Consider the following 12,634-nt stretch of genomic DNA (forward strand, 5'->3'; position numbering starts at 1 on the left):
TAATTTTCCATCGCCTTCGATACTGGTGTACTAGAACGTTGCTTTGTTCTTTGGACGATTTACTAGCACGATTGACATCGTTACAGCATCGTTGTCAATCGGCATTGCAAATAGATAGGTTCGTGCATTGAATGAGAATTAAAATTGTACCGATGATAGATTGATAAAACGTGATATCCAACGTGCACAAAACCAGCGAATAACGAGACGTACACTTTCGCTGCATGAGATATTTGATGTACACTTTTGCTTTTATGATTGAGACGGCGTGATCGTTAAGCAAAAATCTTTAAGCCAAATTCAAACATCGCCCACGAATACTCCAAGTTTCTCCTCGCATAACTATGTCAAAAAGAGAATCGCGAAGTTACAAAGTCACAAATATAGCCCGCCCATGGATATCTCGTTCTCGCGATTCCAATGTTCGATTCAAGGTGACTCACGAACATAGTACGCAAAGTGACCGGATGCATCGACGGTAATTTATTCGCTGCTAAATGGATTCGTCCTTCAATGTTAATTCGTCTAGCGAAAGTCACGGAAGTAATCAAAGACGCATTAACGATCGAATGACCGAAAACGAACCTGTAACACCGTGTGGACTCACGATCGAACTGTTCGAGATCAATGTACGACCTTTCGGGTAATGCTATTAATGGAGCAATGTCGAACGTGCAGAATTTTTTGTACGTGAACATCGAGCCGAGAGGGCCATCGCGAGGAATAACTTTCATAAGCATGTACACACATATACGGTGCTCGGGATTGCGTAGGCTAGCGTGGGTAGTCAAAGTGATGGCCTTCAAAGTCCTTCGGTGGAAAAGTAGGGACCAGGATCGTCGCATGCGTGGGCTTCCGGTAAGTGGGAGGACTGGATTATATTCATCTCTCCATTACGCATAACTGTACCCACGATTATCGAGAAAGTCATTGCGTTTTCCTGTCGAATCGCCGCAAATTTACAAACGAAATCATTTAGGTACAACATAAAAAAGGAGGAGAAGGATAATATAATATAAAAAATATGATATGGTATAGTAGTTCAAGTTTACGATTATCGAGTATGTACAACCAGGGTAGATGAAATATTAAATTTATATTACTAGCTTTTTCTTTTTATTCATTTTTATTCAGCGATTTTAGCTTTTTCTCTTTACGTTCCTCTTTACGTTTTTGTTTCTCAGTAGCGTCGTGCAACCGTCTCTTCTTACGAAGAAGCCATACTTCCTTGGCTCTTTGCTTGCGTCCTTCCATCATGCTCCTGTATAAGTTGCGATGTTTCTTTTTTATCATTCGTTCTCGTAGTCGATACTCTTGCCTCTCCTGTCGTTTCTTCTCAAATGGATCTTCCTTCGTTACTTCTCCAGTTTTAACTTTCATTTTCTATAAGTAGATATATAGAAAAATATATAAATATTAAAATAAAAGATATCACAAAAATATGTGTTTTTGAAGATTACCAACCTTTCTTAATCGATCTCGTTGCTGTTCTTTCTCATTCATCGTTGTATCCGCCTTATTCATATCAGATGATTCTTTACTCTCTTCAGTTTCGTCTTCTGAAACTCTCTCCTTTACCTCATCTTCTTTTTCTTCATCTTCGTTCTCCTCTGCTTCTTCGCCGGAATCTTCTTCTAATAAATAAAAAAAAATTCATTTTTCACTATTTATTGTTTACGATAATTGTTATTTGCATAAAATACGGATATGTACCATCGTTAAGCCTAAATTCAGAATCCATAAGAGCATGCTCTTCCGGTGGAATGTATATCTGATCATGGTGGCTATCCGAGAATGGCGATAGATGTGGCGGAAGTACACAACCAATGAAGTATTTTTCTACAGGCAATAGTTCTCTAGCATTCACTGAATCGAAAATCCACTGTGGCTGTACATAATATCTATGAAAATATTACATAATTATAATGTTGATTAAAAGCTTTATAACAAAAAAAAGGATTCCTGTACAATACCTAGAAATATACTGTTTTGTCAAACTAGGTCGGTCCACTATATGATGTGTTATTGTTTCATCATTTTCGTCAAATGTTGCTCCAACAAAGAGTAATTTATCCCAAGACACTTCAGCTCCGAAACAACGTAAAATAAAAACTAGAGGCTCCCTCGGTACTTCCCTATTTAAAAAAACTTTTAAACCTTTAAAAAGTTTTTTCAACTTTTTAACTTTTTCTACTTCTATCCTAGCCTCTTCCAATTTTGTTGCATCGCCTTCCTAACATAAGCAGTCATATATTAATATATATATTAATATATACATATATAAATATATATATTTAAATGAAGTATTAATTTAATTTGATCATACATTTGCAAATTCATCCATCTCTAATTCTTCGTCTTCTACATTTTGTAATGAAGGATCCAGATTTACCAATGGTACATTCAATGCAGCTACTCTTTCTGATACATATACCTCTTCATCCACAAGTATCTTTTCGCTGTTATCTGCATATTGAATATTTATTTATATTGTATATTGTACCAAAATAAAATCTATTATTTATGTTAAAATGTTTTAGAAAAATCATCTTACCACTACTGGTAAGTTGTGGAGGATAATACAAATTAAGAGTATGATAAAGTCTATAATTAACAAAACCTAACATCACAATGTAGAATTCTACAAATACAGACATGATTTTAAAGTCTACATCATTCTTTGTTTGAGGCTCAAAACTGAAATGATGTGGTACAATCCAAGTTATTGTTTGTCCTTTAATTTCTGCTTGGTAATAATATCCCTTGATAGAAACAAAAACTTTGCGCAAAGCTTTAGCAGCAATTATAACATGTAAAAATTCAATTGTCAATCTCCTACACAGTACTGACTGATCTCTGGGTATATGATGAAGTGATGGAAAGGTACTGAATAAGAAACATAAAGTCAAACAATCATCCAAGTCCCTAAGTGCATCGATAAATGTTGGGTAACGTTCTTTAACAATATGATCTAGTTTCAAAGTAGGATGATTATTTAAATATCTCTTCATCTCTGAAAATTCTCTCAAGGCTCTTGCTCTGCCAACTTTCCTATTAAATACCTAAAAAAAATACCATTTTTTTCAATATTTAGTCTCTGATTTATAGTATAGCGCTTGATTAATTTAACATACCTTAAAATCTCTCAGTTTCCATATTATTGGTTCATGCATCAAAAATTGAATATCTTTCTTATGATACAATATTTTGATACCAGGTTCTCCCTTTTGTGCCCTTTTACGATTACGTGGTTCTCTTGGATATATACCTTTTAATATACATAGTCTACGGAAATCAACTAAAGTGAGCTGCAATTTTTTTAAGGCAGCTTTTCTCGACATAAACTGTGCTCCTTCTCCAGACTGATACTAAATTTAAAATATAAATAAAAATAATTCTTTTAATAATAAAAACAGAAGATTAAGAAATATGTATACTTCAAATTTTTTATTTTATTCAAAAGATAACCTAAAACATTACAGTTGTACAAATGATTTTCATGAAGATTGCAAATAATCTTAATACATACCTTCTTTTTTCCTATTACAACCATTTTGCACCTTACTTTTATCTGATAAAAATGTAGAACAACATAAACGTTTAAGAAATAAATTACAACATGAACCACGTGCCCCTCAACAAAAAATAACAGAAGGCTTAAGAACTTAGAAACATAAAACAGCGCCACCATACGATGGGGGATAAAACATTTTTCAATATTTAAGATTGAAAATACCACTAGCATAGAAAAATAACGAAAATCATATTAATTTGCAACTTTTATTATTAATATATTTTATTGTATTGTATTTTTGATTGCGCACAGCACAAACATATACAAAGTTATACAATGACGTATCTCTTTAACCTTTTTAATCATCTTCGTCTGAATCGCTTTCACCATCACTTTCATCTTCTAATTCTGGCATAGGAAAACGTAGTATAGCTGCTATTCCAGTAACTTGTTCTAATTCTACATATAAAGTTATAATGTATAGTTAATTAATTAACTAATTATATATAATAGTATTAAAAATATTATACGAAAATTTGAAGAATTTAAAATTTAGACAACTGTCTCGAAAACTTACGTTCGCCTGAAACATGCAAACTCGAAAATATTTTTACATCTCCACCAGAATCTCTCACACTTTCAACTAATTCAACATACTCTTTCCTTACACTAACATCTTGACATCTGGATACAATTATTACAATCGTAAATATATGAATTTAATCTATTACATAAAATAATATTATTTCACTATGTACCTGAATAATTTATCTGAAATGAGTAATGTTTCAATAGCTTGTGATTCATTAGCTTTTTCAATATGCTTTTTCCCATAGAATGCTCTGGAAGGATCAGTCTGTAGTGTTGTATAAAATGTTTCTAAAGCTTTCACTTCACCTGACGCTTTCGTTTCCGAAATTCGCGAAATTACTGCAGGTTCAGCTAAAATCTCTATTACAAGAAATAAATTATAAAATGTACATCATTATAATTATTAACTTTAAAAATTAGATACCTTTCAATGAATGTTTGAAACCAGAACTAGAATGCACGAGTAAAAATTTGCTTTTATTTTCTAATATTAATTTAATATCTGTTTTAATGGCTTGTTGTATCATGTAATCCATAAACTGATCTTTGACAAAACCAGGACTTGCAAGAATAATACATTTTACAATATCAAAATTTATGTGTCTCAGAATTCCTTGCATTATATTATCATAAAATCTTGTCAAACCCTAAAGATTTATCAAATGAGAAAATTTAGTTAAAATTAGTCTAAAAACAAGTTGAAATGTAACCTTTTCATGCTGAGAGACATTTCCTTTCCTCTTCCTAGGAATAACTTGGTCTATTTTTGCACGGACTATTGTCATATTGGAAGTTATTAAGCAAATATGTGCTATGCCCTCTTGCATTACCACAGCAGCAACATCTGCATTCTGAAATGAAATAACTTATTTTATTAGACTTCAATACTTAATGTTTTCTTTATTCTTGTTATTGTAATTTTACCTGTGTAGGATCACATGCGGTATCAACTCTTTCCATAGAAATGGAATCCCACTCAGCTTTAGTAATTTTAAATTTTCTATTTTGTTCTACATCCAGTGTATGATATGCTCCCATCTAAAATAATTATAAATTAATCATATTCTTAATAATTTTTTGGATAATTGTAGATTAAGTTACCTTAACATATCTATTCTCTTCTACATTTCTACCTTTCAGTCTTAAAACACATGCATGTGTATCAAAATCAATACCCTCTACGCATATAGTCAGATTAGTTCTGACTCTATAATTATTGGAACTACCAGTTGCAGATTCCATTTGCACCTTCCTATATCATATAATTATATTAAATAAAATATCAAGACTTATTTAATTACACAATTAAAATTAAAATTTTTACCTAATGGTAGAACAACTAACAAAATCTCCTTCAGTGATAAGATTATATGCATGCCACATATCTTCTGTATTTTCTGGGACAAGGGATACGCTCCTAATAAATGTTTCTTTTCTTTGAAATTCTGTTATTTAATCTTATTACATTTTACTACTAGCAATAATAATTTACTTACCCTTTCCCATCTTTATCAACATTCTTGGATACAAGCTTCATTTTATATAATTCTTCTCATTTATTAGGTCTAGAAATTTTAAACATAAAATATTATATTCTATCAATCTGAAATAACTTATTTAAAAGAATTTTAAGACACATCTTAGATGAATTTTATATAACTCTTGTGATAATACAATTCATGCCTTTCCTTGTAAAGAATATCTCAAAATTTATTCAATGTGTTACACAATTAAGAACAAAAAGAAATGTAAAACACAAGAAAAATTTATTTACAAATTGTTTTTACAGATCATTTTACATGTTAAAGTTAGTCAATGGTATAACAGGTTAGGTTCGTATCATGTTCAGATAACAGTTTTGTAATGTGTAAGTAAATCATGCCATTACCTTAAGAATAATTGCACAAATTTATATTTAGAAAAATCAAACATTCCATGTTTTAAGCTTAATTAAAATAAAGTAAAATAAATCGTGCCATATGTCAAACATGGTACTTTTCTGTCGATCAACAGTCACATTCATGACTTCATTAACAAATTATTTCTGAACAGACGTTTACAGATGGCGTAAAAATAAAATTTTAAAAGATGAAATAAAAAATATTATTTATCAACTGGGAACAACAAAGTTTTTCCTATTACAGATACGATATAAACGCAGACGAAACATGGGATAGATTTCACAAGCAATACTCTTTTTTATTATACGATTTTGTTGGTCACCTGACTTCCTTGCCATTTTCGTATTACAAGTGACGTTATCGATTCAGTATCAATAAATACAACAGCGCCAGTAAATCGATAAATTGTTCAATTATATAATGTAATAATCATATTCAATATTTCCGAAATAACTTCACGAGCACAGACGAGGTGCAAAATAAATCTATCACTCAATGCATTTTTATGTACACTTCGTAGTTTATAAAGCTTATTTACCATATTAATGTCATTCTCAACATTATCGATTCATTATAAAACATGTCACTATATTACGCGTCTAAAGTGTAGAATGATGTGCAAAGGTTGCAAAAATGGTGTCTTTAAATCACAATTTGTTCTTTTTATTTTGTTATACAATCATTATTCATATTTTATATATTATATTGTGAATGTGTACATTAATTGGAAATAACAATGATTGTTAATTATTGTGATCACAAAACTTTTTTCTGTTGAAAAATACACACATTTAAGAGTTGGTAAACTAAAACTTTAAAACATTAAAATTATACTGTGAATTATTTTTTGTACAATGTTTTTACATATATTTATATAATTTGATATATATTTACTTAAATAAATTTGATAATTTTTTCTTTTCTATTTGATTTTTTTTCTTAATAGCTATAGAAAATTCCTGTAATTGCTTTTCAACTGTGTTTTGTAATGTAGGTTCCAATTCAATTACTCTTGTTAGATCTTTAATAGCTTTTTCTTCATCCCAAGCACCTATGTAGGCTTTACCTCTTTTATATAATGCTTTTACATTATCTAGAAATAGTAAATGTATTAATCACATGTTTCTTATAGCTGTATGATAAACAATACACAAAGTAACAAACCTGGATTATGTTTAAGGACTGTAGTACAATGTTCAATAACTGAATAGTACTCCTTTTGTATTAATTTACATTGTGCATAATTTAAAAGCAATGGAGTTTTTAAATTATTTAAAGCTAACCATTCTTCTTCATTTGGCTTTTCACTATCAATTACATAAGGTAATAACGAATATATAAAAGAGAAATAAGAAATGTAATGATAATGTATAAATATACTGCATACTAACGCAAGCATAAGTTGTTCCAATATTCCAATGCCTTTTGCATATATCTCACATGCACTATCATAGTTTTTTTCTTTAAATAATAAATTTCCTTTTTCTTTTATGTTTGGAATACTTTTTAATTTCTCATCTTCTGTCATTTGCCATGATTCTTTTTCATATTCATCTGGCAAAATTACTTTAACAAGCTCTAGAAAATGAAAACATTTAAAATTAAGACATAAAGTATAAAGAAAAGTTAATATTATATCAAACTGATTACCAATTGTAAATTCTAAATCTTGAGGATACTTAATGAGTTCATATAAATCATCATAGCCAATTCCTTCATTTTGCAAAGTTACACCACAACAATGATGACTACGTTTTTTTGATTGTGGCTTTCCAACTTCTCTTAAAGTTTTAGATACAAAGGGATATGCTGTGACTAGCTGAAACAATAGATATTGTTAAAATATAAGTTCTATGTACTATAATATATTTTTAGTATATTATAAACATACACTTTTGTTAACTCTAAAACAAGCCACTTCATTTAATGCCATTTTTTGTACAATAACTTCCCATACTTCGAGTTTGAACTTTTTTCCTAAAACAAGCTCCATTGGATTTCCCATTGTTTTACTATCATCTATTAATGTCTTTTCTGGGTCACATTTTGTTGTTTTAAAATGAAAAATTACCTACAAATTGAAATATGTTCCTGATTATAATCATTAATATATTAACATAAGGTAGAATTCATGCTTAATTCAACTGAAATACTAATTTAAATATATACGTACTTTAGTTCCAGGCACAAAATTAATTGTTTTTGTTCCTGCGTGAATCACATTTTTTATTATATACTCCTTGTTTTCCATTTCAATAATGTCAGATGATAAAAAAGAATCTTTAAAAAATAACAACCTAAAATAATTTGTAATTATAATTTCAATATTTTTATAAAATATATACAATAAAAAACGATCTTCTAGGTCATACAATTTTACAAGCGAATTAACCTATAAATTACAATAATAATGAAACACATTTGCCACGTTACTTTTGGTATATATTTAAAGGTTGACATATTTAAGTGCAAAATTTATTTTTAGTCGAACCATTACTAGAATTATTTAATATATTAATTCCTTAAGTCTTTTTTCTTAATTCTGTACTTTCTTTTGAAATAATAAATTGTCATGAATCTATGAAATCATTGATAAGCCATACCGTAAGTGAAAAGCGTCACAAAAATTGTTATATACAGTTACTCATAAAATTAAACATACATCTATGTCAATAATGAAAACGGGCATCTGCAATATTGCTTATTTTATAAAAATTATAAAATAAACAATATTGCAAATATCAAAATTAAAATATAAGACATACGGAATAATATTTCAAAATTCGTAACTAGAAACTTTGTAGTCATAGCGCTTAGAAAAAATTATAGATGCGGAAGGTTACGCAGCGAAATATTAATTTTATGTAAAATAGTTTTATCAAGTGTACGCTTTATTTTGTGTCATTAAAACAAGTTTAAAATAATTATATTTTTTGTCGAATATAAGCAAATCATTCGTATTGTTTAAAATTTTTTTTACGAACTATGCATTAAAATATACAAATAAAATATATATTGCATTTTTACTTTTAAATATATACGTTTATATTCATTTCCCGCCTATATTCATTACCAATTAGGTGAACACTCAATTTTGTGAGTGACTGTACATGCATCTTCCAATACATTATTATTTCAATTAACTATTTTTGAAATTATCTTAAATCAAGTGTTATCTAATATATAAACTCAGAGTAAAGTGGTATCTAAGATTTTAGTGGCATCTAAGATCTATGGACAACAGTTTAAAGTCACCGAATTTTTAATTCTAATCATAAAGATTTTATATATAGTTAATAGTTAAACGAATTTTATTTTATTAATACAGTTTTTATAAAAATAATTACTCAGTAAAAGCATAGGTAAAGGATAATAAGTGACATTTTAAATCTTAAGATATGATTTTATATAACTGTATATACTTTAATTTGACAAATGACAGGCATTTTTATATTGTTTAGCACAAATATTAATTTCGTATATCTTACGAAAGTTGCACAGAAGGTGGAGTTTATCGTTGAGCATATATAACAAAATAATTTGTTGCAAATTGTGAACAATTATTAGTATTCTTGTATTCCATTATTATCCAAATGAGTACAGTTAACAAAGTCAGTGCTTCTACTGGAAACATAAATGGACACAAAGTACATAGTAAGTTAGCATGTTATTTGTTTATATATTTGTACATCATAGATTTTTAATTAAGCATTACTATAATGTGTTAAAATTTTCAGATGTGGAAGAAATTCAGATACCTGTACCATGGGGTCACTTAAGCGGTCAGTAAAGATTTCATTTTTTAAATTTTAATTATAATTACAGATATAAATAAAGAAATTTTTCTTTAATTATTGCCCTGATATAATTTAAATAATATCATAGTACAACAATAATAAATTTAGGCAAATGGTGGGGACCAGTGGATCAACAACCAATAGTGGCTATACATGGCTGGCAAGATAATGCTGGAACATTTGATAAATTAATTCCATTATTATCATCAAATGTTGCCATTCTAGCTCTAGATTTACCAGGTCATGGTTTATCCAGCCATCTTTCTGCCGGACAATTTTATTATATATTTTGCGATGGACTTATCACTCTACGTAGAGTTGTTAAATATTACAATTGGAACAAGGTTAGCTAGCAATTACAAGTTATACAACGATCTTTAAATAATTTTAATTTTTTTAATATAAAAATTCAGTTTAATTAATCATCATATTTCATTTTTTAATTCTATTATAATGTATACAAACTTATACTTCAATATTATTTTTGTCATGCTACAAAAAAGCTTGTTATATTATATTATTATCTCTATAATCATTAAATTAAAATTATACAAATTATTTGAAGCAAGGTTGACTGTTATAGACTTATATTGACTTTTTACATACTTAATTATTAATGCTCATGGTTTAAATCATATATTACAAATCATGTAGTATCGTTGTATAACTATAGGTCATGTATATATCTTCAAGATGACAAAATATTCTTATTGTTCAGCTGCAACTTTGTTTCATAGTAAAATTATCATTTAAAAATATTTCTTTTTAAGAGATATGTATGTTAGCATATTCATACATTTAAAATAATTGAATCGTTATTTTAAATAACTATTTCATTATGACACAGTAATCACTTACCTGCAGGCAAATGGTGGGGTCCCAAAGGGATCCAACCAATAGTGGCACTGCATGGACGTCAAGATAATGCTGGCAGTTTTGACACTTTGATTCCTTTATTATGTGATGAGATTTCAGTACTTTGTTTGGATATGCCTGGTCATGGTTTGTCTTCACATTATCCAAAAAGTCAATACTATTATGTTTACTGGGATGGTATTATGCTACTTCGTAGAATTACCAAATATTTCAAGTGGAAGAAGGTTAGCGAGTGGATTAAATTTTACCACTCCATTTGTAGTTTAATTAAATATTGTTGTATAATCTATCATGCCACAAACTATTGTTATACAAATGTAACAGTCAACTTTGAAAATATTTACTAACTACTCACATTTTTACCATGTAAAAAATATATTTTAAAAATAAAAATGCACAGTGCACGAATATGTATCATTATGCATATTAACATAATTTAATCAATATTAAGCATTTATAATCTCATATTGGATTGTGGTTATTGCATATCTTAATATATAATTAAACATTATTGTCATAGGTGAGATTACTTGGACATTCCTTGGGAGGAGCAATATCATTTTTATATGCTGCATGTTATCCTGATGAAGTGGATTTCATGATAAGCTTAGATATTGCAAGCCCTAGCGTAAAAGACATAACAAAGAGTTCTGCTATAACGGGTGATAGTATTGATAAATTTTTAAAATATGAGTCACTAAAGCCTGATAGTATTCCATCCTATAGTTATGAAGAAGTTCTTAACATTGTTGAAGATGCTTATAGTGGTTCTATAACTAGAGAAGGTGCAATAATATTAATGAAACGTGGCTTAAAACCTTCCAGTGAACCAGAGCAATATTATTTTTCACGTGACCCGCGGTTGAAGGTAAAATTTTATGCGGTTTGAACACAATTTATTTTATATATAAAATATTAATCATATTATCTATTAAGAATATTAATATTGATTTGATATTAATTATAATATTAATATACTGATATTAATTTAGGTTTCTGTATTGGGTATGATATCCTTGGATCTAGCCCTTGCATATGCAACTCGGATAAAGTGCGCTTATCTTAATATCCGTGCTGTCCCCGGCATGAAACTCGATCACCCTGAATCTTACGACAGTGTTTTAGATCAGATAAAAGTAGGTGCTGCAAGATTTGAGTACCACAAAATTGAGGGAACTCATCATGTACATTTAAATAATCCTGAAAAAATTGCACCTATAATTAACAGTTTTATAACTACTTAATGATAAAAAAAATTTTAGATGTAAACTGTGAAAGTAAATAACAGTTATTAAATTAGTAAAAATTAGTCTTATGCAAACTACATTAGCTGCATATAGAATCTGAAATATTTAATTTAAATATATAATTATTTTAGTACATGTATACACACTGTATGCATCATGTATAAACAATGAAAATGTACTAAACAATATTACAATATCTCATGTATTTTCGCAATACTTGTGCTTTATATTAATGGAGTTAATTTATCAAAAGTACAAAAATTCAATGAAATATTTGATATGTATGTATGAATATACATAAAAAATTATTTATTGAAAACATACTATTTTTTTAAAATAGTAATTAGAAAATTATTTATTTTCTCATTGCATCGCATTTTTCCAATTTTAAAAAATAGTAAATTAAGAAATAAGTACATATCATAATTTTGGAAAAGAATATCATTCCAAAGATGCTTGGTGCCAATAGTACTTTACTGAATATAAATAAATCTATAACTCTCCTTTCTTCAGTTTGTTTAAAATGAGTCATAAGTTAAAAATATCGAAAAGGTAATAAATGTTACTATTTACAAGGCCAATGAACGATGTTTTTATAGTATTTAGTAGTATACTATTTTTTCAACGTGTATTACGTTTGATAGCCAACAGCGATAATGCATTAATGTTCTGTTAACGCAGCGCAGCAAAGTTATACCGGTTTATGTT

General features: G+C 28.5%; 3 protein-coding genes across 4 annotated transcripts; 1 reads left to right on the forward strand and 2 right to left on the reverse strand.

The window, feature by feature from the left end:
• Nucleotides 1–1,116: 1,116 nt before the first annotated feature.
• LOC108555734 (pescadillo homolog) lies at nt 1,117–3,629 on the reverse strand. The gene is made up of 8 exons (XM_017911517.1): nt 3,530–3,629; nt 3,135–3,368; nt 2,555–3,062; nt 2,327–2,466; nt 1,974–2,233; nt 1,714–1,901; nt 1,465–1,634; nt 1,117–1,383 (listed from the first exon to the last, which is right to left on the reverse strand). Exons 1-8 carry the CDS (start codon nt 3,551–3,553, stop codon nt 1,117–1,119), a joined length of 1,791 nt encoding a protein of 596 aa, XP_017767006.1. The 5' UTR covers nt 3,554–3,629.
• A 183-nt stretch (nt 3,630–3,812) lies between these two features.
• On the reverse strand, nt 3,813–8,257 carry pelo (pelota mRNA surveillance and ribosome rescue factor). 2 transcript variants are annotated; one of them, XM_017911530.1, is made up of 12 exons: nt 8,180–8,257; nt 7,898–8,077; nt 7,657–7,825; nt 5,602–5,656; nt 5,430–5,522; nt 5,207–5,357; nt 5,030–5,143; nt 4,816–4,956; nt 4,530–4,752; nt 4,273–4,465; nt 4,092–4,198; nt 3,813–3,973 (listed from the first exon to the last, which is right to left on the reverse strand). In XM_017911530.1, the coding sequence occupies exons 1-12, from the start codon at nt 8,255–8,257 to the stop codon at nt 3,873–3,875; spliced, it is 1,605 nt and encodes a 534-aa protein (XP_017767019.1). In that variant the 3' UTR covers nt 3,813–3,872. The 2 variants fall into 2 exon arrangements, with proteins under 2 accessions (XP_017767019.1, XP_017767018.1); XM_017911529.1 differs by lacking the exons at nt 7,657–7,825; nt 7,898–8,077; nt 8,180–8,257 and adding an exon at nt 5,994–6,182 and having other exon boundaries at nt 5,602–5,670.
• Nucleotides 8,258–9,342: 1,085 nt separating this feature from the next.
• Nucleotides 9,343–11,923, forward strand: LOC108555744 (probable serine hydrolase). Its single transcript, XM_017911533.1, has 6 exons — nt 9,343–9,368; nt 9,468–9,660; nt 9,744–9,788; nt 9,912–10,147; nt 11,200–11,547; nt 11,672–11,923. Exons 2-6 carry the CDS (start codon nt 9,600–9,602, stop codon nt 11,921–11,923), a joined length of 942 nt encoding a protein of 313 aa, XP_017767022.1. The 5' UTR covers nt 9,343–9,368; nt 9,468–9,599.
• The last annotated feature ends 711 nt before the right edge of the window (nt 11,924–12,634 follow it).

Source organism: Eufriesea mexicana, unplaced genomic scaffold (assembly GCF_001483705.2).
Source record: "Eufriesea mexicana isolate 0111107269 unplaced genomic scaffold, ASM148370v2 scaffold265, whole genome shotgun sequence".
NCBI lineage: Eukaryota > Metazoa > Arthropoda > Insecta > Hymenoptera > Apidae > Eufriesea > Eufriesea mexicana.